Source organism: Malus sylvestris, chromosome 17, assembly GCF_916048215.2.
Source record: "Malus sylvestris chromosome 17, drMalSylv7.2, whole genome shotgun sequence".
NCBI classification, from domain to species: Eukaryota; Viridiplantae; Streptophyta; class Magnoliopsida; order Rosales; family Rosaceae; genus Malus; species Malus sylvestris.
In genome coordinates this window covers 33,748,601-33,776,445 of record NC_062276.1, presented here as the reverse complement: position 1 = coordinate 33,776,445, position 27,845 = coordinate 33,748,601, and the positions used below count along the sequence as shown (strand labels likewise).

Below are 27,845 nucleotides of genomic sequence, written 5' to 3'. Positions count from 1 at the left end.
TTTGTAGGTGGCTGCTCGTCTTCCGAAAACCACTACCCTTCAGAAATACCTTGCAAACGAATTGTAATCTTGTTTGATCACGAATAAGCTCATACTTCATTCGACAGTCCACACATCAATGGCAATAGGCATTGGAATTTCATGAGATAATAATGTCACATACACGATGCATACATTAGCCTCGATATAAGCATCCTGTTGGAAAAATCAAACCCCGAAAACATAGAACTTAATCCTTATATATTCTTCCAAAACCTGCATAGAACCCGTTCCCGAGTTCTAAACACTCACTTCTCCCTTGGGTCAGGGACTTGCGTCATCCCTACGCATGTGCATAACTGAAACAACCACTTAAATTTGCCCAGCATTCAGAGCTTAAGGAGGAAATTGAATGCCAGATCGTTTTATATCGTATCATGACTGCACACTAGTGTTAAGGGGGAAAGTTTTGAAACAGGTGCAGTGGGACAAATTCGAAGGCCCAAACCACCACTGGGCGATCGACCACTTGCATGCATGCCACAGCTGGGTGATATGATCAGAGACAAAACAAGGGAGAGATGAAAACCATGACTGGCAATGTACTGCCAACTGCACATAAAATTATTTGACACTCATTTATCAATCCTAAGGTTATTACATAGATGTCCTAGTTCAGGCCTCGCGTCCATCCATGATGTGAACTTTATATCAGCCGCACAAGTGCAGTAAAGGTAGGACCTAAATGTGATTAGGAAAAAGTACCGCCTGCAGATGGAAAGAGTGGGTTAAATTAATATAACAAAAAAATGAATCATGAACTCAACGAAAACGTTATTGCTTGCTGAACACATCCATGTGAAGAATTCATATCTGGGATCAATGCAGTACAAATTCAGGTTTTTGTGGGTTTCAACAGTAAGATGAGAAATGGAGAACCTATAGTCAAGACTCAATACAACACAAGAAATAACTCATAATCAATGATTTATTTTTTTTTCCTTTCTTTCTTTCTTTCTTTCTTTTCTTTTATGAAAAGGAACAAATTTATTAAAAAGTAACCAGTGAACAACTAGAAGCCAGATACAAAGGGAACTAGCAGAAATTTACAGCAGCCACATAAAAAATCTATGATATTAACATCTTCCGCTGCCGCCCAGTCTAGCAAGATAGTCGAAAGTAAATAAATCCCTAAACTATGACAAGCCCAAAGCCCAAAGAGAAGTGTAAAGAGAATACTTAAGGGATAGGGTATAATATTGTAGCTAAGACCAAATATTTAGGCCCAAACCTAAACCAAAGCGAATAGGCTAACTTGGCTATTGCGAGAAAGCTACATGACACCAGCTCACACACTACACAGGATCGACATTGTCATTCCTAACATAAAATTTGGAGATCAAAGAAGAGTTCTCATCCTCTACTGATATGCAACCTCCTACTGTTGGAATTGGTTTTCATAGACCACCTGGACTGACTATATTTATCCAATACTTTAAAAGGTGAATGAAATTTGACATAGGCCAAACCTTCTTATCTAAAGGTGGAAGACATGATGCAAACATTCATAATAAATACAAGAAAAGCAGGACAATGCTACTTCAACCTACTTTAATGCTTTGATCCCCATGTCCATGAGACATGCTCGTTGCTCGTCATCAGCATCAGGGAACTTTTTGAGTTCCTTACTATAATAAAGAATGTCATCTCGCAGATGTCCCGCACCTGCACACCTTTTAATTGAAGAACCAAAGTAAGAAGCATAAACAAGAAGTGCCAATTATTAGCAGCTGAAGGTATGTTAAGGATCATTTACTCCCCACAAATGTAAAATAAGCAAAAATCGAGCAAGTGCATAATTACACGAATGAAACACAATCACACAAGCATAGAAGCATTATTTTCTTTTTTATGTCGACTGAAGACATGGGTTATATGACACAGCCAATACCTAACAGATTAGTATTTGCAATTTGTGAGGGTCGTTGTAGCTATTGTATGAAATTCTTGATTAATAATGACACAGCCAACACCCCAATTTATTTTTTCTACACTACTGATTGCTAAACCTGCTTTTACATTTGAAGACATTACCTGATGCTTAGACAAGAAGGAAGTACCATAAGGAGAGAAGTTCCACATGGACTTTTTCATATATAAAATACCTTTCAATAACAATGTCAACGTCTGCTTTGCTCTTAGGACCGTACACAAGAACTCTTGTAAGGCTTAGTATGTCTCGGTAGTCACCCATCCTCAGAACTTCTTCATCAGAAGCTCGAGAAGGCAAATCCTCTTCAGGTGTACACATGAGGTTTGTTCCAACCAAAGGTTGTGGATCCTTTGGTAGGGAATTTGTTTCTGCACCAATTCTGATACAAATAATAGCCATTGCATATGCAACTCCTCCAAACCCTGTGTGTGATACAAAAAGGTAACACCCTGCAGAGCTATAGGTAAAAGTCAATTTTACTGAAATTTATAATTAAATTCATAAATAAATTCACAAATTGAACACCCGTAACATGTTAGTGGTATCCAAATGCCAGAAGTGGTGTATTACTGTAAAACCTCCGAGTGTTTTTCATTTAGAAAAATATAAAATAAACTCCTGTAAAATGTGTGTGGTATCATGATGAGGAAAAATCCCTTCAGCATACAACTTTGTTATCGTAACAGAGGGCAAAGATAAAATTCCCAAAAGAAATAATGGTGTCGAGAGTACTTGTAATTCACATCTATAAATTTTGTTTCACAATTTTCATTGTTTGGTACAATTTTGTTAGTTTTGATATCTTTAGTGGTATCACCAGTTACAGATGGGAATCATACGAAGCGTGGATACTTACTCATCTATGCAGTATTGAATTGCATCCACATCAGACGCTAAAGCCTCTCTTTCTCTAGTTAATGGTATTCTCCTGTATGCAATATTATAACCCTCATCTTTCAGAGCGGCATATACTTCAGCAGGTGTCTTAACATCATCTGCAAAGATGTTTTCTAAGTATCCTATGACACTGGACTGGTTTAATGCCGGGCTATATTCTTCACGGTGTAAAAGCATACGGCCACCGGACTGCCTGACCTCAGATAGTATATCTTCTTTTAGTCGTGCTTCCATGTGTTCCACCTGCAAATGGTTCCGTTGAATTTAAAACTGGAGTTTATAGCTAGCTTAGGGAATTGTACTTGAAATATGAAAGAAAAAACATTGGTGCACACCACTGAGCCTGTGATTCCCACATGCTTGAGTGTATCAACAGGTTTGTTTAGCTCCCGTAGGACAAATGGTGTACCATTAATGTAGACAATTGCTTCTTCTCTCAGATCAGTTAAAACCACTTTCTGAGCAGCAGATCCTTCTGCTTTGGGTTTGGCACCTAAATATGCCAACATCTCTTTGGCACCAAGAATTGTTGGTGTAGCCATGCTATACACAGGATATCCATCCACCTGATTGAAGAAAAAAACAAAATTAGCCAAAAAAAGTAGAAAGTCTCTTTGTTCTGTCCAACTTACCTTTCTATGTAATCCACTAAAGCTTATAAAAACAGTTATACATGCCAATGTAAAAATATGGCTCCAATATGATAAAAAATATCTTGATTCATGCAATCAATAACTCAGAGTGCCGGAGTTAGCCCTTCAACATATCATTAAGCAGGGAGTGTAGCCTTTAAGCAAACCCACTGTGCACTGTTTATGGCTTGCTTGGGAGTTCTTTTGGCAGCACACCTAAGGAAATGCTTCCAAATGAATAAGTTACAACTTACAAGCAATTGGGCTCTTAATAAAAAATTTCTACATGTTAAAAATTAAAGAACCACGACAAATAACACTACTGAATAAACCCGCTTTTTACGAAAAACACTCCATAGAATTAACTTGAAAACTATTATGATTCTTGTGAGGATTTTGGTTCAAAGATGCAAGCAAGTGTAAGTAAATAAATCTATGCTTCATAATCATTGGTTGGCATCGATTTGAAGGTTTTAGCTTTCGATGTAGTTGATGCATGGCCGATACTGTTTCCCAATTAGTTGTAATTTCCATCATTACCAAGGAAAAAGTCAAATGCCTTGAATGTCTAGAATCTCTCAATTGTATGACCTTAAACGAAAATTAACTTAATTGCTTAAGATAGATGCTGTGTTGTCAATTTGGTGGCTGAGGATGACTCTTGAGGCATTTTATCTCTAATATAGGGAAGTAGTAGTTATGTTATAAACTAGACTATACAAATATCCAAACTTTTTTAAAAAAGAGAAACGCAAGTATAATAATTAGTGAATGCTTGAAAAATATTTTAAAAAACTTGCCCCTTTTATCTTGTCGAACCAGAAAGGAGCAGAGAAAAGAAGGCGATCCAATTAGTTATCTGGGTGAAAAAACATTAGGCAGCTTTGCAAGGTTCGTTACTCCTACGATAGAGCTGGGTATATGAAAAGGTGAGTTATCTTCTTTTTCCTTCTCTTTCTTTTACTCTTTTCCTCCTACATGGTGGTAATAATAAAACAACCCTAGCCTCTGTCTCATGATTTTAAACAAAAAGGAGCAGAGAAAGGATGGTCTTCTGTGGCTGGCTCAGAAATATTTTGAATATTACAAGGTAGGCCCTTACGCTTGCTTTAAAAACCAAGACCCCCATTTGAAGCGAAATTGCAAATGTACCCCTGTTGTATCTGTGTGACATACCAACCAAAAAGTTAGGGCCGTATATGTTTGGATTGCTAACCAATTTTAAATATACGTACGACATAGCTCACCACTCCTAATATCCCAGGCATTGATTATTTTTTTCTTTCTGTAAAAAAGGTCGTACCCAGTGCACAAGGCTCCCGCTTTACGCAAGGTCTGGGAGAGGTGAATGTCGGCTAGCCTTACCCCCATTTATGGAGAGGCTGCTCCCAATATTTTTTTCTTTCTGTAGTCGTCTTATAAACCATTTCATTTCCTATACATGGATGTGTTGTTTTGTCTCTCCTGGTACATAAACCATAGCTGGCCTAGTGAGAATACAACCCACATGGACTTCTTCAACAACTTTAGCAACAAGCTCAAATGTAACACTATGAATCCCCTTAACCTTGGCAATAAGAATATACATTACTTGTCCATCATTAGATTAAATAGCCAACATTCAATGAGGCTTACGGAAGATATGTATGCCACAGGCTTTCCTTCACCTTCCTACCACATCTTTCACTACTTTCCACAACTATCATCCCCAAAAGAGGCTTAAAATTTTCCCCAAAATGTGAGAGTATTGTTGCTAGTGAAGAATCCCAGCACCTCATTTTCCCTACCTGCTCCTATTGACCTATCAACGTTCTATTTGGTGAGATTAGCGTTCCACATCAAGTATGTCAAGCCTTGCACCCCAATACATAAATATCTTGGGCCTCTACACCAACGTCAGGTGGTTTTGGGTTGGTTACGTAACCAGAGAAATTTTTCACGTGTCAGGCACAATGGCTACAAATATTCCACATCATCCAAACATAATGCATCCAAATATTTGTCTCAGACTCCGACACATGTTCGGTCTCATTTTGAAAATATATATATGGATCCAATATAACAGTCTTTGGACCACAATATATAATATCCTGGACCTCTCCGCTCATTAGTAATGGGTTGGGTGCTCTAATTTTAGCACTATTCTTCCAAATTTCGACCCCTCTGCAAGGTTATAGGATAAACCATTTCCTAACCCTGTTAACTTATTTTAATAAATCATTGACCATGAAGGACACCTAAAACCAGAAGACCACCTGCAGACTCGCTTCACCTCAAATATGTAAATTTAAATATATAAGTTTGAATAAACGCAACTACATGAAGTAATGCTGTTACACACATTCCATCTGTAGCCTTATCCAATTGAATAGAAACTTGAGATCCCTACTTATCTATCACCCAGAAAGAACTATAAGCATACCTTATAAACATGTGGTGCACCATGGATTTGAATGTGACTAGACGTCCTTTGACCTGGAAAGAAATACATTTTAAGTATAGAACCTTTCCCCAAAACAGAACCGTTACGGGCCTTGATAATGGCCTCCATGACAGCATCTCCATGTTGGGACTCATGTGGTGCTCTCAACTCCTCCTGAATTCCAAAACCAAAGTGTTCAAAAATTATATATCCATCCCAAAATAAAGAAATATAAATTAACCTCTTAGAGTAAGCTTGCCAACCAATAGAAAAAAAAAAAGAAAAAAAAAAGAAAGTCTCTAAGCCAAAAGTAGAAGGGATTTACAGGGACAGTAAAAAAGCGTCCAGGTCTTAGTCTTATGCTCCATTTCATTGCTTGAACCTCTGGTCTCTGATGCAACCAATTCTTAAACGTCATCCTAGATTCTCCTTGCCCACAGAATCCATCAAATGCTTCACTTCCTAAGTATGCTGCAAAAGCAATTAAACGGAAGTAGCGCTCCAAGTACTCAGCACCACGATTTAGTGCCACCCTCCTTACCCTTGGCTCAACATGTTGTTGATTGAATACCTTTCTATACTGCAGAACAGCCTGACGTATGTTCTGTAGAGCAGAACATCTATCTATAATAGCATCTAAGGCCTCCCGGCATTCCACCCCATTATCAAATAATCTTGTTATTTTCCACAACAAGAGGATGTCATTCATGCCGAATACACGGCTTTGCTCCTTTTCATTTCTAAAATTTGTAACACTGGAGGTTGATGCAGCACTACTACCTCCAGTTTCGTCACCACTTGAGCTACCACCATCCACCTCTTCAAGGGTAATATTGTCAACCAGGATTTTGATAGGTCTCCCATAGTCAATTCGGAGTTTCAAAAGGCAAGCAATTACCGTACCTGTGGTTGTCCTTCCTCTACCCATCTGTGAATATTAAAGGAAAAAGAAAAATACTACAGATTGGTTCGGAAAAAATTTATTGTCTCCTTGCACGTAAACAGAAAAGAAGGAAAAGGGAAAGAATTAAATGTGAACCTGGCAATTGAAAACAAAAGCAGTGTCCTTGGAAGCAGAAGCAATATTAATAGCCAATGTGTCAAAGTCAGAACTTTTGGGAGCTTTACCATCCGTTATGGGTACACGCGCATACTTGATAGGAAAACCATCTTCCTCCAAACCTTTAAAAACCTCTAGCGGGGTCTGAATAGCCTCAGAATTTACATGCTCCCAAGCATCAAATATTTGCCCATCATCTGTTTCATGAATAACCATTATGGCACCCCCATAATGATCGGCTTCTCGCAAGATATCTTCTTTTAACCGAGCTTCCATCCTCTCCACCCTCTCACGATCAATACCCTGGAAAAATAGATCATAGTTTCAATATCTACCTCAAAAAGGAACAAAAACAAAGCCATTTGTACCAATGATGACAGTTGTAATTACGCCTTGAGATTTTACCCTTATATGGGTCTTAGATGCCATGTTCATGCTACAACATCTTTGTGCTTGAAACCCCAAATGTGCCTAGGTTGAGGTCCGTATTCTGTTCACTCTTGTTAAAGTTCAATGGAATCAAAGGTCTGAGAAGAGAGCCATTTACTCTTTCCCTTTTGTAGTACAAATCATCCATAACTGTAAAGACATCTGTCTTCATATGATTAAAAAAAAATTAATTATGGACTGGTGCAATAAAACTGGACACTGCACGACAGTTCTGTTAATAATTATTTCTATTTCTAATATAAGTATGACTAGATGAAAGATCAAGGAAATGCTTGTTATCTAGGGGTGGGAGGCTTAGTTTTGTGCAATTTTCTTTTTCCTGTTTATTAACGAAAGAGGTTCTGGAAAATTCACTGGCATACCATGTCTTTCTTCAAAATTCCAAATCGCGTGCAAGGTAAATTAGAGATCATTTAGGGAAGGGCAGAGGAGAAAGGGTTAGTACATGGTGAAGTGGGAATTGGTTTTATACCTATTGGAATAGGACCAGACTCAGGGTGGAATGTAGAGTCAATGTGGTATCGTTATTAGGTGGTATAATATATACATTATGGATGTGATCAAGGAGCAAATCCATTTGATATGCTGTCCTCAGGAGTAAATATTGTCTAGATGCCAGCGGGTGGTTATGTTTATCATTCCCCCACAAGAGAGACTCTGCTGTATGAATCTTAGAACGCCATTGCGCTCGGTTTTGCGCCAAGTCTTCCGTTAGCTCCAAGTACTCCTTATCTTTTCTTATAGTCTCTTTCCCAATCTTCCTAGGTCTTCCTCTACCCCTTTTGCCCTGAGCCTCCGTCTCCTAGTTGCATTTTCTAACCGAAGCATCCATAGGTCTTCCATTCATGTGTTCAAACCATCTTAACCGATTTTCTCTTATCTTATTTTCAATTGTGGCCACTCCTACTTTACCTCAGATATCCTCGTTCTTAATCCTATCCTTTCTCATGTGCCCACACACCCAACGAAGCATTCTCATCTCTCCTACACTCATTTTCTGGACATGTTGCTTTTTGACAGTCCAACGTATATAAAGGATAATATTTTCTTTTATTACCATAACATGCTTATGTTCTCAAATTCTCAAACAATGAATTGCACCAATCTTCAGGCAACAAAAGCATCTCATGATGCCCAATTATCTGGCAAGGTAACACATTTGCATACAGCTAGACATGTATTTTGACAGTATGAAGATGATTAAAGTACCATGCAAAGTGTACTACCTATGCCGTAGAAGAGTCCATTTTGCTCCTTGTAGCATATAGCAAGTTATTAATTTAATCTAGCTTTATACTGCAAGGAGAAAATTGCATTTTATGGTATGATCAAACAACTTTTGAGTATAAACTACCATGCAAAGTGTCTGATGGTTAAAGTTAACTCCAAGCAACAAGTACTGCTTCATTTTTTATTTCCAATAAATATCATATAGATGTGACATGAAAGGTAAAACTAAGACAAAAAATTACCGTGTACTCGAGCATATTTTTGTAAGGCCTTTCAACCTCACGAAGTACAAATGGTTTTCCGTTGATATAAATAACAGGTTCTTCTCTCATATTATGCCAAAAAACTGGGCGGCCATCTTTGGAGCTACCAATCCTGTGGATGACAGATCGTATACCATCAATTGTTGGATTTGCAACTCCATAAACAGAAAATCCAGGGACCTCTCGGAAATTAGGGGCACCATCCACTCTTTCTGGTAAATTTTGGTTTTGACAACCAGGACAGTGGTCACTTTTCAGAACTGTTTGACTACCAAGAACCTCGCCCTTTCTCAAGGCAGCAACTACACCCATCTCACAAGGCCGACCATCAGCAGATTCAGCAATCTTCTTTAAAGATGGATTCAAACTTGCATATCCAAGTGCACCCATTGGATCTCTTCTCAGAAGCCTACAACCAAGAGAAATTGAAGCAAAAGAACTTAACCAGATGGTGTCCCAATAACTAAGCTGTGCTATATTTCATTTATGAATTCGCAAAAAGCCATGAACATAAAGTAATTATTAACTAAGTTTCATCTTATTTGTACCTTAGTAGATAAGAAAAGAAAAATTACCAAAGATGGTATAAAAAAAGAAATGAAAACTCAAATGCTACACCTGTTATTTTTACCTGCGAATAATACTATACAATTCAGGCCTAGCTTTCATCCAATCAGCAAAACCAATATAATCACAGGAACTAGAACGGAGGGCTGCTCCCTCTGAATGAATGTACACGGTAAAGCATATAAGGAAGTAGTATCGTTCCAAATACTCCATGAAAAATGAAAGTGATGCTTCCTTTTTCATCTCATCTGGCTGGCGCATAATACTATTGCGATAAGTAGCAATTGCTTCACGTAAGTTCTGTACTTAGATTCAATAGATAGAAACATCAAACTCTTAAGATAAACCATCAAAATCTTAGATAACATGAAGCAATAAAATCATCTATCCAAAAAGGAAAAAATAAATTCATGCAAAGGTAAAACATGTACTGAGATGCTGTACCATAAAGTTAATAAATAAAGGATTGAAACTATACCTGCATAGAGGCACACTTGTCAATGACTTTATCCACTTGTCTCTTGCCTTCAACGCCACCCTAAAGGCATGTTGTTGATTAATAAAATACTTGAGAATATCTTAACCATTTAACATAACCATAGGCAGCAAAAGAAGATATCAAATACCTCTAATACCCGAATCAAGCTTCTTATGACAGCATATTCACCTCTACGAATCGCATCTTCTGAACTTGGAACATTGTCACCAACAATTTCACTGGATTCAGAAATTTTTCCAATTGAATTGGTTCTTGGAATACCTATTTTATTTGAAAATAATATACAATTATGAAATCCTTTAAAAGCATAACCAACAAAAAAGTAACCAATAAAGGACTTGAAATTCTCTAAACTAGACACACCCAAAATAAAAGATAACTGAAATTATTGTAAATATGCCCAGGACTCTCACAAGAAACCAGCAGAAAATGCAGAACATGGTTTATTTTTCAATGGAGGAATCTGCTAATGGTAAGAGAAGCTTCTGGTATTTCTCAGAAGTCAAAAGTAATATTAATAGCTGAGTGTTGAGTGGCAGGGATAAACACTCAAAAGATGGAGTTAGTCTCAGTTTTGTTATGTGAGGTGAGGAGATGGCCTATGACACATTTAGGATTATCTTCAAATGACAAGGCAACACAGAGGGAATAGCGTTTGGTATCCTGTTGTAGAAAATGTGGAGAAGAGGCTAGATGGTTGGAGCCAAGAATTTTTGTCTCAAGGTGGTAGGCTGTAATCCATTCGGTTTTAAACACGTACCGGTAATCACCTTTCACTTTTTAAGATTTCCAGTAATGTGACCAAGAGGCTAAAGAGAGATGAGGAATGTTTCATGGGAGGGGGTAGCGAAGAGGAAAATAGATCATTTGAGTTGATGAAAGTAATGGCTCGGGTGAAGGAAATGGGAGGAATTTGGTTAAGAATTATAGGGTGCTTGGAAAATAGTTTTCAAGGTTTCGATTAGAGAGAAATCCCCTTCCGTATGCTGTCATTATATAATATGGGCTTTATGAGAATGGTTGGGATCCAACTTTGTGACAAGAGCCTCAAATTGATGTCCATGGAAAGATAATTTTACTGCCTTCTTTTTTTTCTTCTTATTGTCGTTTTGGGGTGTTGAACGGAGAAGGGGTGTGACTTTGGATGAGTGTTGGGTTCCAGTATTAGGGAGAATGACAAGTCATCCAATATAGTTAATATTAAATAGTTTGTTAAAGCTAAATGTAATTAGTTCTGTTAGTAACTGTAATTAGTTAAGGTAGTTGAGGGTATTCTTGTAACTAGCCTAAGGCAGCTAAGGCTATATATATTCACATCTGTGTAACTGACTTATTCATTCAATACAATTGGAAAACTTACAGAGGAAGTTTTCTGTTTCTATATGGTATCAGAGCCATTCTGCTTCACAACATCGACCTTCCCTTCAGCTCGTCAAATCGATCGATTCTCGATCGATTCTTGCTTTCTTCTCTCTAATTCTTCTATTTTTCGTCTCCGATCTCTCTTGAATCTTGATCTCTACAAGATATGGCTGCTCAATTTGAATCGCCACCAACTAGATCGTCTTCTCCGATCATCTCCCCTTAGGTCCAAAACCCTAATTCTTCTTGTAATCCAAGTCCTCTGAATTCGTATACCTCTCTTACGATTCACAACATCAGCAGTATAGTGTCGATCAAGCTGAAAAGATCCAACTATTTGCCATGGCGAGCACTGTTTGCTCCAATTTTCAAGCGATACAAACTTCTTAGTATCATTGATGGCACTGAGATTTTTCCTTCACCATTCTTGCCTGATCGCTCGATGAACCCTGCCTTCTAGGATTGGTATGAAAAGGATCAAAATCTCTTGATCTGGCTTAATTCTACCCTATCAGAAGAGATCATTCCGTTCACGGTTGGGGTTTCCTCTTCTCGCGAGCTCTGGGTGAAGCTTGAACAGCGCTTTGGTGGAGTTTCAGAGGCTCACATTCACCAATTGCGATCGCGACTTCAATCAATTCAGAAAGGATCTCAGTCCATCTCTAAGTATCTTCAACAAATCATGGAAATTGCTTATTCCTTACAAGCTGCTGGTGCTTCAATGTCCGATCATGACCTAATTGCTGCCACACTACATGGATTGCCTGATGAATTCAAGTCCTTTATTGATTCCATCATGCAGCGGTTATCCTCTACATCCCTTGATGAACTCCATGGTCTCTTACTCACCAAAGAGTTATCTATGGCTCGCTGCAAGACTATTATTTCATCCTCTGCAACTTGGTGGCAAAGGGCTTTCATCAGCAAGGAGTTTATTTTCAAGAAACCTTCAGTCATGTTGCTAAACCAGTTACCATTCGGATTCTCCTTACACTTGATGTCCAATATAATTGGTTTTTGAACAAATTAGACATTAGCAATGCATTTCTTCACGGAGATTTAAAGGATGATGTTTACATGCAACAACCTCCTGGTCTTATTGATCCTAACTCTCCCAGTTTTGTTTGCAAGCTGAAGAAATCCTTATATGGTCTTAAACAAGCTCCTCGAGCTTGGTTTGATAAATTGTTTCAAGCCCTTCATACAATTGGGTTTCACCAATCCCAATCTGATGCTTCTTTGTTTGTTCTTAATGGCCCTTGGTCATTGTCCTTGTTTATGTGGACGATATCTTAGTCACTGGACCCAACTCTCAACTCTGTTAACAGTTTATACAACTTAGCACTCAGTTTCCAATGAAAGATCTTGGTCCTTTACACTATTCCTTGGGGTTGGAAGTACGCAAATCTAACAAAGGACTCTTTCTACATCAGACCAAGTACTTACTTGATCTCTTTAAGAAAACAAATATGGAGGGTGCAAAACCTTGTTGCACTCCTCTTGGTTCTAAGAAACTGGATCACAGTGGACCTCTCTTATCAAATCTCACTTATAGTTGGTGGGTTACAATATCTCACTTGGACTCGACCGGATCTTGCATTTGCTGTCAATCAGATATGTTAATTTATGCATGCTCCAAGAGAACATCTTCAAGCAGCAAAAAAGGTCCTCAGATTTCTTAAAGGTTCTATTTCCCATGGTTTATGGTTCACTAAAAGTCCTATCAATCTTTCAGCATACTCGGATGCTGATTGGATTGGCTGCACATTTGATAGGCGGTCCACCAGTGGATAGTGTATTTCTTGGCTCTAATCTCATCAGTTGGAGTGCAAAGAAACAAAGCATTGTTGCTCGTTCCTCTACAAAAGTTGAATATCGTTCTTTAGCACATACTACTGCAGAACTCACTTGGGTCTGCAAAATTCTCAAAGATCTTCATTTCCCTCTACCAACACTGCCTACACTATGGTGTGATAATATCTCAGCAATCTCTTTAGCATCTAATCCTATTTTTCATGCTCGAACCAAGCATGTTGAGATTGACTATCACTACATCTGGGAGTTGGTACTAGCAAATCTCATCAAAGTTCACTATGTTTGCAGTGAAGACCAATTAGCTGATCTCCACACCAAATCTTTGTCTAGAAGCAGATTCTCTTATCTGTGTTCCAAACTTCCAATTGGAATCCTCTCTGATTCCTCCTTTAGTTTGAGGAGGTGTATTAGGGAGAATGACAAGTCATCCAATATAGTTAATGTTAAATAGTTTGTTAAAGCTAAATGTAATTAGTTTTGTTAGTAACTGTATTAAGGTGGTTGAGGGTATTCTTGTAAATAGCCTAAGACAGCTAAGGCTATATATATTCACATCTGTGCAACTGATTTATTCATTCAACACAATTGGAAAACTTACAGAGGAAGTTTTCTCTTTCTATATCCGGAAGTGTTTGTACTATTATAGAACTTTGTGGAACTGTTTCGAGGTAATTGGACTGGAGAGGAATAGCATAATTTTTTAAAACTACAGAGGTAAACCACAGGAGAGTTCTTGAGAAGAAGTCAGGTTTCCTTGTGAGCTTCTCTTTCTCAAGCCTTTAGAATCTTTCATTTTTTTATCTTTTTTTTTTTTGTAATTTTATTAGATTGGAGAGCTGCTGTGGGGTAGCTTTTAGAGTTGTATTACAGTGTAACAGGTGTATTTTGGATCTGTCTTTTGACATTTGTATCATTTTGTTTCTGACATCTGGTTCACTAAGTTTTGTATTGTGACTTTAAGCTTTTAAATAAAATATTGTTTCCGGAATGAGATAGAGAGAGATCAGAATCTTCCAATTGTAATACAACCTAAATGATCAGGAGGTGGGAGTTAACTTCATTACTGTCCTGGTTCTTGCTTTACCTTTCCGGTCCCTTTTACAGGAAATAGGGGAATCTCGAGGTCGGAGTCGTTAGAGATACTCTTGTAAATCCTTTTCAAGACAACTAATGGAACACTCTTCTCTTTCTCCATTTATTTCCTCTCATTTAATTTAGAAGGCTAAAGTATCGCTCAAGTTACAGGTGCTAGCTTAGATAATCAATTAGTCACAAGAGGTTGATTACTTGTATATGGCTTCAAGAAGGAGACGACCTTTTTCTTGTCAATCTCCACATTGATGTGTTTTGAGTAAAAGTGAGACTTAAAATTAGACCACTTGCTTATTTGCTGTCCAAATGTGTTGTCCTTGTGGTTTGAGGCTGTTCAGGGAGGCTGATATGAGTTGGATGATTATAACCATGTTGTCTTTGTGATTATTGTCTTCTAATATCAGAAATCACATAATATACTGTTTAAACTTGAAATGGAAGAGGTGGAGAGAAGAAGGAGCATATGAGGAAATCCTATTTTCATTAGAATAGCACAAACAAACTCCTTCAGAAAAGAAATATAGATTAACCAAGTTAACAAGTTCTAGAACAACAAAACTCCTTCGGATGACTGAAATGAGTCAATTCAATAGAATTAGTATTTGAGTGAATAGAGTAAGAGGATTACCGGAAGCTCCTATACGGTTGAGGTATATCAAAGTTGCAATCACCATTCCCGTTGTAGTTCGCCCACGTCCCATTTGACAGTTAAAAATTATTTCTGCATTTATGTCAGCTTGAGAAATTTTATGAACCTGAATACAAAGAATAAAAGAGTAAATAAAGCGCAAACATCAGCAAATGTAATTCAGGAAGGTGATAATATTCTATGACCACAAGACCACAAACAGACTTTAACTCTAGGAGTGCAGCTCAATTCATGGTCATGCCAAGAACTAATGCACTCCAACCAATTTAGGTTCGGTTGGTCTTGGTTCCCATCTTCTTGGACCCAATTGATTGAGGTTTGGTCCCAGGTTTTACCTGGCCTGAAAAGAATTGTGCTACATGTACTGTTCGACTAGAAAATGAACTAACCAAAATATCGAAATCCAGCTCCTTAGGTGACTTTTCATCAGTTATAGGAACACGTTCATAGTCAACAAGGTATCCTTGTTCTTGCAATTCCTCGTAAACCTACAGAATAATAAAATAAATAAATTACTTAACATTAAGTATACAGGTGGGTTTTCACCTGTTCTCTCATTCCCATCTATGATAGTTGTTCCAATGAGATACCTCTAGTGGTGTCTTCACAGAATCACGTGACACTGGTTCCCATTGATCCACCATCTGACCATCTGGCAGTTCATCAGTGACAAGGATCTTATTTCCATATCTGCTATTTCAGATGTGGAAATAATGTCCAATATCATAGAAAGCAGGCGTGAGAAAATGTTAAAGTTTATGGTGCACAATTTCCTAACATCCAGAGGTAAATTCAGCGTACAACCAAAGGAGATACCTTGCAGCTTCAGTTAAAAGATCTTCCTTTAACCGGGCTTCCATTTGTTCAACCCTAGCCCTGTTAATTCCCTGATGGTTTTTGTAAAGCCACAATCAATTTAGAAGGAAACAGAAAATGTGGCTAATTAACACGTTGACATGCTTGTGCATTGCAATGCAAATAGCATTATGCATGTATTATAATTAGCAATCCTCTATATTCTCTAAGTCCCGACCCCAATACAAAACAAAAGCAGAAGGGTAAAAACAAAAGAACAAAAAGAAAAAAACCACCATATTCTCCCCCCCCCCCCCCCCCCCCACAAAAAAAGAAGAACTATATTTTATAATAGATAATGTTAGACCATGCAGTTATTCGTTCACTACTTCTTAAGTAATGAAGGCAAGTATTTAATAACTAAATCATCGAATATGCCAAATTTGATGGTAAAATTACATTTACAAAAAGCATACCGTATATTCAAGGTTGGAAAAGGGCCTCTCCACATCACGCAAAACAAAAGGGCGACCATTAATATAGACCACCTGTTTGAAGATATGAAGTAAAGTCAGAAAATGCATACTCAAGGGTAATTTTATATGAGATTTTGCAAGTCTAAGAGTACCTTTATATACCGATTAAGGAGTAGGACTAGACTATTTTAGATTAGTCCTATGTTTGGAAACATCTTGGAATAGATGGCAAATCTAATCCCCTTTTTTATTTATATGAAACAAACTTTTATTAATGAAAAACTAATACAACAATGGTGAACAAGTGGTCAGCAGCATAAAAAATACAACCACTATACAGAGGCTTTCCAATTTGACCAAATAAAAGTAAAGGATAACTCTCTAAATTCTGAAGGCATATGCACACAAAGACGCCCAAAAATGCACCCTTAAAAAACAAAAGGAATAATTGGTTGACCAGAGGGGAGAGGTGGATTTACACGGAAAACTGGGGCTTAAGGGAACTCTACTAATTGATACAACCAACAGACCCACCTTATGGTAGAAGAATTCAACTCATTCATTCTGAAGTATCTCTCTACAATCCATTCCTTTCAAGCCCTAGCTTTCTCCTATTCTTTTTGTCCCTCTTTGGTGGGGTAAATAGAACTTTGCCTATGTAAGTTTATCTCATGCTACCGGTTCCCAGCTCGGATAAAGGAGGAAGGTGGAGGGCGTCAGGTAATCGACAGCCGACACTCTGTTTTCACATTGAATCCCTAAGATAACGAATCTTAAACGAAATTGCGTTAAAGCTAGGTCGTCACCTGGAAGTGACGCCTTGTGTGGCCAAGCACAATGATAATTAAGCAAGGGTGACGTACAAACTTCTTTTTTAACGACTCCACTCAAAGTTGTTTGGAAACATCTAATGACATCAACTTTACCCGGGACACTCAAAAGAAGTAATTTGACCTTACTGGACGAGTGAGGCCAAAGAAGCTAGGACTTGAGGGAGGATTCAAGAGAGTATAATGCGTTTAGGTAAGTGGAATGTACAAATCCTAAGAGGAAATTCCTGATTTGAAAACCCTAAACTTTTTTCCATACCAAACCATCCTCTAAACAACAACAACAACAACAAAGCCTTTTCCCACTAAGTGGGGTCGGCTATATGAATCCTAGAACGCCATTGCGCTCATTTGTGTCATGTCCTCCGTTAGATCCAAGTACTCAAGTCTTTTCTTAGGGTCTCTTCCAAAGTTTTCCTAGGTCTTCCTCTACTCCTTCGGCCCCAAACCTCTGTCCCGTAGTCACATTTTCGAACCGGAGCGTCAGTAGGCCTTCTTTGCACATGTCCAAACCACCGGAACCGATTTTCTCTTATATTTCCTTCAATTTTGGCTACTCATACTTTACCTCGGATATCCTAATTCCCAATCTTATCCTTTCTCGTGTGCCCATACATCCCACGAAGCATCCTCATCTCCGCTACACCCATTTTGTGTACGTTGATGCTTCACCGCCCAACATTCTGTGCCATACAACATCGCTGGCCTTATTGCCGTCCTATAAAATTTTCCCTTGAGCTTCAGTGGCCTACGACGGTCACACAACACGCCGGATGCACTCTTACACTTCATCCATCCAGCTTGTATTCTATGGTTGAGATCTCCATCTAATTCTCCATTCTCTTGCAAGATAGATCCTAGGTAGCGAAAACGGTCACTTTTTGTGATCTTCGCTAGATTGCTCCGGTCATTAGTGTGGATAAGTATATAAATGGATAGAGATAGGAAAGCAAACACAAGATGTACGTGGTTCACCCAGATTGGCTACGTCCACGGAATAGAGGAGTTCTTATTAATTGTGAAGGGTTTACACAAGTACATAGGTTCAAGCTCTCCTTTAGTGGGTACAAGTGAATGATTTAGTACAAATGACATTAGGAAATATTGTGGGAGAATGATCTCGTAGCCACGAAACTTCTAAGTACCGGAGTGTGGTATCGTCTTGACTTGCCTTATCTGTCTCATAGGTAGTACTCTTCCTCCATCCAGGGGTGGTATCTGTAACTGGTGGAGATGCACAAGGTAATGTATCAATTTCACTTGAAGCTTACTTGTAGTTTCATGCTTGGTCAAGCGAGATACAAACCATGTAGTAGGAGTCCCCCAAGTCGCCGAGCTGGGGGATCTGCTGAAAGAGGTGACAGACAAGGTAAGCAATCAGAGCTCCGGCTGATTGTTCACATTCTCCCTATCTTGCAGGCAGCATGAAGGATAAAGAGAAGAAAAATGAGGAGAGATGATATGGGATACTTTTGCTTTTGAAGAAGTAACTTTCCACAGGCTTATTCTTGAACTGGGCTGGAGGGTTTTCTAGTTTCCTCCAGAGTATAAGGTCGACTGAAGAATTTGAGGGTCAAAACAAGTCCATCAAATCTAGAGTACGTTCGACCCTGCTGATATGGGATACTTTTGCTTTTGATAGAGTAGTGGATGTATCGGCACGTGTGCTGTTACGCTTGTCTCCACATGCTTCCTTGTATCCTTCTCACTTGCCCTATCTGTTCCTCAGGCAGATGCGGTATCTTCCCTGGAAGCATAAGATGTTGAAGATGAGTACTCGAGAGCAATGCCAGGTAAGTAATTAGGTAAGGGGTTCCAGGCAGTCAGTTCCTGGCTGGAAGCTTGATTCCAAGTGCTGACTGATTGCTCTCTTTCTCCTTGTCTTACAGGTAAGAACAAGGCCAAAGGAAAAGACAGGGAAAAAGCATGATATGGGATACTCTTGCTTTTAACCCTGATGATATGAGATAATCTTGCTCTAGTATAGCTTGTTTACAGAGGTATTATCGGAGGGAAAGAAAGCTGAATATTTCGAAAGGCTTTGTTGGGAGTGCCCTCTCAGATAAGAGAAAGGGTTGAGCATTTTTGCAGGTCTGCCTGTCCGTTAGGGATGGAAGTCGACATATATAGGAGTCTCCCTAACATCAAGTAATAATGCTATTCCTTTACCCTGCTTGGTTATAGCACGGTAGTGGGAGCTGCCAGCTTCACATGTTTTAACTCTGTCAGAGCACTTTGAAAAAGTGGTTTGTGGTATCTGGAAAGCTGATGTTGCGTGTGAAGATTACAGACCTGTCGGGGGTCTGGCTCTAGAGATTCGGAGAACGATGCCTCTTCGATTTTTGAGAAAGCAATCCTGCTGGGGGTCTGGCTCTCGAGATTCGGAGAACGATGCCTCTTCGATTTTTGAGAAAGTAATCATGTTGGGAGTCTGGCTCTCGAGATTCGGAGGGCCGTGCCTCTTCGATTTTGGAGCAAGCAATCTTGTTGGGAGTGTTTTCTCGAATGGGAGTAAAGGTTGGGCATGTTTGCTAGTCTACCTTGCCACGAAGCACGGAGGTTGACACACAGGGACTTTCCAATTATCCAGCAGTGGTACTGTTCCTTTACCCTCTCTTCGATTTTGAGAAAGTAATCATGTTGGGAGTCTGGCTCTCGAGATTCGGAGGGCGGTGCCTCTTCGATTTTGGAGCAAGCAATCTTGTTGGGAGTGTTTTCTCGAATGTGAGTAAAGGTTGGGCATGTTTGCTAGTCTACCTTGCCACGAAGCACAAAGGTTGACACACAGGGACTTTCCAATTATCCAGCAGTGGTACTGTTCCTTTACCCTCTCTTCGATTTTTGAGAAAGTAATCATGTTGGGAGTCTGGCTCTCGAAATTCGGAGGGCGGTGCCTCTTCGATTTTGGAGCAAGCAATCTTGTTAGGAGTGTTTTCTCGAATGTGAGTAAAGGTTGGGCAATCTACCTTGCCACGAAGCACAGAGGTTGACACACCGGGACTTTCCAATTATCCAGCAGTGGTACTGTTCCTTTACCCTTGTGGGTAATAATATGGTAGCTAGACCTTCAAAATTTATGTGTCTAAACTTTGTTAATGTTGTTTCTTTGCAATTCTTTTACCCTTCTTGGTCAGAGCGATGTAGTGGGAGCTGCAAGCTTCACGTGTCTCAACTTTGTCAGAGAACTTTGGCAAAGTTATCTGTGGTACCCATGAGCTACTGTTGCGTGTGGGAAGTGGGTGATTGAACAGTACGATTCATGTGCTTTCTACTTCGCCAGAAATCTTCGACAGAATGCCCATAATTTCCGCAAAGCTGAGTGTGCGTGTGACAGGTGCTGACAAGGTTGGAAAAGTAGGTGCCTCTTCGATTTCTGAAATCGGCCCTCGTGGTCTCTGAGCAGCCCAGCTTTTGAGAAAGCAAGCCTCTTCGATTTCTGAGATCGGCCTTTGTGGTCTTTGAGCAGCCCAGCTTTTGAGAAAGCAAACACCTCTTCGATTTCTGAGATCGACCCTCGTGGTCTCTGAGCAGCCCAGCTTTTGAGAAAGCAAACGCCTCTTCGATTTCTGAGCAGGCGCCTCTTCGATTTCTGAAGCTTCGTCGAGTGCAGATTTTTATAGGGGCTGACATTAAGTTCCAAAGCACACTTGAATATCCACCAGTAGAAGCTCCATTCTTGCACTTCTAAGATCTTGATTTGTCCGACCTCTTCTCTCTTCAACACCTTTGAAAATGTCTGGCCCCTCCGACCGTCGTTTTGACTTGAACCTTGTTGAAGAGGCAGCCCCGCCTTCTCCAGACAACATATGCCGCCCATCCTTCGTCTCCCCTACTGGTCCTCTTACCGTTGGGGATTCCGTGATGAAGAATGATATGACCGCTGCGGTAGTGGCCAGGAACCTTCTCACTCCCAAAGATAACAGACTACTTTCCAAACGGTCTGATGAGTTGTCTGTTAAGGATTCTCTGGCTCTCAGTGTTCAGTGTGCAGGTTCTGTGTCTAATATGGCACAACGCCTATTTGCTCGAACCCGCCAAGTTGAATCATTGGCGGCTGAAGTGATGAGTCTCAAACAGGAGATTAGAGGGCTCAAGCATGAGAATAAACAGTTGCACCGGCTCGCACATGACTATACTACAAACATGAAGAGGAAGCTTGACCAGATGAAGGAATCTGATGGTCAGGTTTTACTTGATCATCAGAGATTTGTGGGTTTGTTCCAAAGGCATTTATTGCCTTCGTCTTCTGGGGCTGTACCGCGTAATGAAGCTCCAAATGATCAATCTCTGATGCCTCCTCCTTCTAGGGTTTTGTCCAGTACTGAGGCTCCGAATGATCCCCCTCCGGTGCCTTCTCTTTCTGGGGCTCTACCGACTGCTGAGACTTCTCCTAAGCAACCTTTGTGAAGGCTCCCTCTTGTTTGTTTATTTTGACTCAAGTATATATACATATTTGTAACTTATCGGGGATATCAATAAATAAGCTTTCCTTCATTTCAACGTATTGTGTTAAATACACCAAAGCCTTCTTCGCTAAGTTCTTTGAATTTTCTTTTGTTGAAGCTTGTATGTTGAAGCTTTGTGAGTGGAGCATATAGGTTGAGGTAGTGTTCCCTTAATTTCCCGAGTGAGGAAAACTTCTCGGTTGGAGACTTGGAAAATCCAAGTCACTGAGTGGGATCGGCTATATGAATCTTAGAACGCCATTGTGTTCTGTCCTGTGTCATGTCCTCCGTTAAATCCAAGTACTCTAAGTCTTTTCTTAGGGTCTCTTCCAAAGTTTTCCTAGGTCTTCCTCTGCCCCTTCGGCCCTGAACCTCTGTCCCATAGTCGCATCTTCTAATCGGAGCGTCAGTAGGCCTTCTTTGCACATGTCCAAACCACCGTAACCGATTTTCTCTCATCTTTCCTTCAATTTCGGCTACTCCTACTTTACCCCGGATATCCTCATTCCTAATCTTATCCTTTCTCGTGTGCCCACACATCCAACGAAGCATCCTCATCTCCGCTACACCCATTTTGTGTACGTGTTGATGCTTCACCGCCCAACATTCTGTGCCATACAGCATCGCCGGCCTTATTGCCGTCCTATAAAATTTTCCCTTGAGCTTCAGTGGCATACGGCGGTCACACAACACGCCGGATGCACTCTTCCACTTCATCCATGCAGCTTGTATTCTATGGTTGAGATCTCCATCTAATTCTCCGTTCTTTTGCAAGATAGATCCTAGGTAACGAAAACGGTCGCTCTTTGGTATTTCTTGATCTCCGATCCTCACCCCTAACTCGTTTTGGCCTCCATTTGCACTGAACTTGCACTCCATATATTCTGTCTTTGATCGGCTTAGGCGAAGACCTTTAGATTCCAACACTTCTCTCCAAAGGTTAAGCTTTGCATTTACCCCTTCCTGAGTTTCATCTATCAACACTATATCGTCTGCGAAAAGCATACACCAAGGAATATCACCTTGAATATGTCCTGTTAACTCATCCATTACCAACGCAAAAAGGTAAGGACTTAAGGATGAGCCTTGATGTAATCCTACAGTTATGGGAAAGCTTTCGGTTTGTCCTTCATGAGTTCTTACGGCAGTCTTTGCTCCTTCATACATATCCTGTATAGCTTGGATATATGCTACTCGTACTCCTTTCTTCTCTAAAATCCTCCAAAGAATGTCTCTTGGGACCCTATCATACGCTTTTTCCAAATCTATAAAGACCATGTGTAAATCCTTTTTCCCATCTCTATATCTTTCCATCAATCTTCGTAAGAGATAGATTGCCTCCATGGTTGAGCGCCCTGGCATGAACCCGAATTGGTTGTCCGAAACCCGTGTCTCTTGCCTCAATCTATGCTCAATGACCCTCTCCCAGAGCTTCATTGTATGACTCATTAGCTTAATTCCCCTATAGTTCATGCAATTTTGTACATCGCCCTTATTCTTGTAGATAGGCACCAAAGTGCTCATTCGCCACTCATTCGGCATCTTCTTCGTTTTCAAAATCCTATTGAAAAGGTCAGTGAGCCATGTTATACCTATCTCTCCCAAAACTTTCCACACTTCGATTGGTATATCGTCTGGGCCTACTGCTTTTCTATGCTTCATCTTCTTCAAAGCTACACCCACTTCTTCCTTCCGGATTCTACGATAAAAAGAGTAGTTTCTACACTCTTCTGAGTTACTCAACTCCCCTAAAGAATCACTCCTTTCATGTCCTTCATTGAAAAGATTATGAAAATAACATTTCCATCTGTCTTTAACCGCGTTCTCTGTAGCAAGAACCTTTCCATCCTCATCCTTGATGCACCTCACTTGGTTTAGGTCCTTTGTCTTCTTTTCCCTTGCTCTAGCTAGTTTATAGATATCCAACTCTCCTTCTTTGGTATCTAGTCGCTTATACATATCGTCATAAGCCGCTAACTTAGCTTCTCTCACAGCTTTCTTCGCCTCTTGCTTCGCTTTTCTATACCTTTCACCATTTTCATCGGTCCTATCCTTATATAAGGCTTTACAACATTCCTTCTTAGCCTTCACCTTTGCTTGTACCTCCTCATTCCACCACCAAGATTCCTTTTGGTGTGGGGCAAAGCCCTTGGACTCTCCTAATACCTCTTTTGCTACTTTTCGGATACAACTAGCCATGGAATCCCACATTTGGTTAGCTTCCCCCTCTCTATCCCACACACACTGGGTGATTACTTTCTCTTTGAAAATGGCTTGTTTTTCTTCTTTTAGATTCCACCATCTAGTCCTTGGGCACTTCCAAGTCTTGTTCTTTTTTCTCACTCTTTTGATATGTACATCCATCACCAACAAGCGATGTTGATTAGTCACGCTCTCTCCTGGTATAACTTTGCAATCCTTACAAGTTATACGATCCCCTTTCCTCATTAGAAGAAAATCTATTTGTGTTTTTGACGACCCACTCTTGTAGGTGATCACATGTTCTTCTCTCTTCTTAAAGAAGGTGTTGGCTAAGAAGAGATCATATGCCATTGCAAAATCCAAGATAGCTTCCCCATCCTCGTTTCTCTCCCCAAAACCATGGCCACCATGAAAACCTCCATAGTTGCCTGTCTCCCTGCCCACGTGTCCATTTAAATCTCCTCCTATAAATAACTTCTCCGTCTGAGCAATTCCTTGCACCAAGTCTCCAAGGTCTTCCCAAAATTTCTCCTTCGAACTCGTATCCAACCCTACTTGAGGTGCGTACGCACTAATCACATTGATAAGTTCTTGTCCTATTACAATCTTGATTGCCATGATTCTATCTCCTACCCTCTTGACATCTACAACATCTTGTGTCAAGGTCTTGTCCACGATGATGCCAACACCGTTTCTCGTTCTATTTGTGCCCGAATACCATAGTTTAAACCCTGAGTTTTCTAGATCCTTTGCCTTACGACCAACCCACTTAGTTTCTTGTAGGCACATAATATTTATCCTTCTCCTCACCATAACTTCTACTACTTCCATAGATTTTCCCGTCAAGGTTCCTATATTCCACGTTCCTAAACGCATTTTGCTCTCTTGAACTCTACCCTTCTGTCCTAGCTTCTTCACCCTTCCCCGTCTAATAGGATCAAAGTACTTCTTTTGTGTGTCCCGTGTAAAGTTGATAGGAGCATATGCTCCCAAACAACTTTGAGTGGAGTCGTTCGAAAAGAAGTTTCTATAGCCCCCTTGCTCATTTAACACTGTATCCGGGTGCCGATGGAGATACAGCGACCCTTGCTCACTTATCACTGTGCTCAGGCCACACAACGCGCCACTTACGGGTGACGCCCTAGCTTTAGCGCGATTTCGTTCTGGATTCATTTTCATAAGGATTCGACGTTTCTATAGTGATTTGGCAATGGGCAGACTGTAAAGTTGTGAACTAATATCTGTTCTAGCAAAGCGGATTATCATCTTAAGAATATTATCAGCAAGATTTCAAACCTCAATCTCTACTTAACATCACATTTTACTTCCTTTTCAGATGCATATATGTACAGTAATAACTTTAAATAAAGGATTTGGAATCAAAACTTGAATTGTCCCCCCTCAAAGTGGTAGTTCTTTATTGCAGAATTAAAGATTTACAACCTAAATAATTTAAGCCAGATCACCATTAACCTTACAGTTTTCTGCCATCCTTTACAAGTCAGATTCAGATCCTTTATTAAGGTCTGCCCACCATATAAGAATCAGTAGACAGATACGGTCTTTATTCAGATCTTTACAAATCAAATTCAGATCCTTTATTCAGATCTTTCATACCAGAAGACAAATGTTGTGGGATAAAGTTCGTTTATGGTCTTTATTATGGTATTCGGTTTCTACAGAATTTAAAGAATCTTTTCCTTTATTTGGCTTCATTGGAAAGCTTCTATTCGTTCGCTTTATGGAATTTTCTTAGCTCTTACAATTTTATGGGGACTTTGTTTGTCATCTTGTTGATTGCTTTCTGCTTTTCTTTATTGACATATTGTCCACTTGTGTAATTTTATTGTCATATGCAATAATATTTCATTTCATTAAAAAAATAAAAGTGTCTGGAAAATTCATCCGTCGCTCGACACACCAGTTGGCAGAATGGGCAACATTGAATACTACAATTACAACGGGATTCAGTGAAAGGATGAAGCCAAGAGCTATTACTTGATGTATAGGCACAATATCATCATAAACAGTTGAGCTCATTAGCTTTTGACTGTCAATAGCTATTCATTAAATTTCTAGTTTAGGTTTCTTGTTTATAAGAGGTCGCACTTGGTGCGATGGCAAGTGCCTTCGCCCATGAGCGGTAGGTCTCGGGTTCGAGACTTGGGAGCAGCCACTCCATAAAATGGGGGTAAGGCTAGCCGACATTCACCTCTCCCAGACCCTGCGTAAAGCGGGAGCCTTGTGCACTGGGTACGACCTTTTTAGGTTTCTTGTTTATACAATAATTTTCAATATTAACTTCCCAAAACTGCATTTAGTTCCGGATTGGGTGACTGCATACTCGAGATTAAACTGCTGAAACTTGATCATTATTATATTCTGAAAACAAGATTTCCTACAATAATGTATTATTTTGGTTATTAACAATCAAAAAGACGATGCACATTTTATAACTGAAATATGATGCTAGTCATTTGCACAAATTGTATTGTGCAAACTTCCAATATAGGAAAGAAAGAAATCAAACTCTGACATGTAGAAATAGCATGGAACATATTAACCTTACCGGCTCCTCACGAAGGTTAATCCAAAGAACTTGTGCTCGCTTGCCATCAATTTGTTGAGCTCCAATATGGTTAAGAACATTCTGGATTCCATCGATTGTTGGAATGGCAACACCATGAACATGTAGCGAATCGGCCTATAAACCAAGAGGATAAATATGGAAGGAAAACAAATCAAACAACGCAAGGGATGAGAAGGGAAATGACGTGAAACATGTGCGAGTGATTTAGAGAAGTTTCCATGTAATATTCAAGTTTCATTAAAACGTAAGCATTAGGATGCTACAATGAAAATATGTTGAACCTGATTACGGACAGATTTATATACCTGAGACCACGATGCTTGACGTGGTTGAAGAGGCAACTACTTGACAATGTACATTTTGGTGACAAATCAAGTGAAGTTGTAAGTGGTAAGTATGTGATTGTCTACATATGCGTGAAGTTGTAGAATTGAAGCATTAAAAGCAACCAATAGATCCAGTGGTCAATCAAACAAACAAGTGCTGACTAAATTGAATCCATTAACCCAAAAGGATGCATAGCATATCAAAAGAAAAATGGTTGGCTGATTTTAAGAGAAGTAAGAGACCTGACGGTAATTGGGAGCGCCATCGATGTGGGGATACAAGCGTTTGTTCTGGCAGCCTGGGAAGTGGTCGCTCTTGAGAATGGTCTTCTTGCCCAGCACTGATCCTCCTCTTAGTTTCATTACCTGCTCCGGCTCCTTTGGTATCGACATGGCTCATTTATCTAGTTTCTTTGTTGGGTATCAAATAAAAAACAAACCAGGCAACCGAAACGATTTCCTTCTTTCTTCTAGTAGTGCTACTACTATTGCTATTTCAGTAATCTAGTTAGTCGTCGTAGGTCAAAAATTGCCCTAAGCAAGCACACGGCAGACCAATGACTGACCGCATACAAACATAAGATGATGAAAGGATGAGATTCACTGACTACAAAGTAGAAGAAATAGGAAAGAAATCCAACAACAACAAAAAAACCAAAGGAATCTATCCTCAATTGAGAGAGAGAGAGAGAGAGAGAGAGAGATGGGTACAATTGAATTTAGAAATAGGAAAAGAGCTGGATTTTATAATTACCTCCAATCCAATCCTCAGTTTCTCATCTCATCTTATCCACGGTAACTGGAAACAAATGTCTCTTTCCTAAAACGAGAGAGAGAGAGAGAGAGAGAGAGAGAGAGAGAGAGAGAGAGAGAGAGAGAAAGTGCGAGCGAGGGATGGATGTCGATGACGAGATGTTGTTTTGTTGAGACGGAGTTGCTGAGTTGCTGAGTTGATGTGCGAGTGCGAAAGCGAAGTGGGGCAGAAGAGAGTCCTCGAGGCCCCTCCTCCTCCTTACTCCGCCTCAATCACTCCTCGCACTATACTAAACGTGAAAAGCGTGTTTTTTTCTTGGGATTCTTGGTTTATTTCATTTGCCATTTGCCACGCCAAGGCTGAGCGACAAACATGGCAGTTGGATTTCTATCCAATGGTATAATTATTATAATTTTAAAAGGAGTTCTTGTTTGTAACCGTTGGATCGAAATCCAACTGTCCGTGTTTGTCGTTCAGCAGGATTCCGAGGGTTTGCCTCGGAGAGGATCCAGTTCCA

At 39.8% G+C, this 27,845-nt stretch overlaps 1 protein-coding gene across 1 annotated transcript; it reads right to left on the bottom strand.

Moving 5' to 3' along the window:
* Window positions 1-115: 115 nt before the first annotated feature.
* Window positions 116-27,662, bottom strand: LOC126610752 (uncharacterized). Its single transcript, XM_050278877.1, has 19 exons — window positions 26,818-27,662; window positions 26,228-26,362; window positions 16,182-16,253; window positions 15,727-15,797; window positions 15,501-15,600; window positions 15,300-15,398; window positions 14,890-15,016; window positions 10,120-10,253; window positions 9,972-10,031; window positions 9,558-9,793; window positions 8,906-9,335; window positions 6,963-7,286; window positions 6,249-6,851; window positions 5,924-6,097; window positions 3,205-3,435; window positions 2,829-3,112; window positions 2,145-2,429; window positions 1,590-1,712; window positions 116-747 (listed from the first exon to the last, which is right to left on the bottom strand). Exons 1-19 carry the CDS (start codon window positions 26,965-26,967, stop codon window positions 615-617), a joined length of 3,771 nt encoding a protein of 1,256 aa, XP_050134834.1. The 5' UTR covers window positions 26,968-27,662; the 3' UTR covers window positions 116-614.
* Between the last annotated feature and the right edge of the window lie 183 nt (window positions 27,663-27,845).

What these genes read in the sequence shown, in the direction of transcription:
- LOC126610752 (XM_050278877.1), bottom strand. Translation starts at nt 26,967, where the DNA reads ATGTCGATACCAAAGGAGCCGGAGCAGGTAATGAAACTAAGAGGAGGA. An exon ending in TTTCCAACCTTGAATATACG is followed by an intron (nt 15,798 to 16,181) that starts GTATGCTTTTTG and finishes AAAAACCATCAG; the next exon opens with GGAATTAACAGGGCTAGGGT. An exon ending in AAAATATGCTCGAGTACACG is followed by an intron (nt 7,287 to 8,905) that starts GTAATTTTTTGT and finishes CTATTTTTCCAG; the next exon opens with GGTATTGATCGTGAGAGGGT.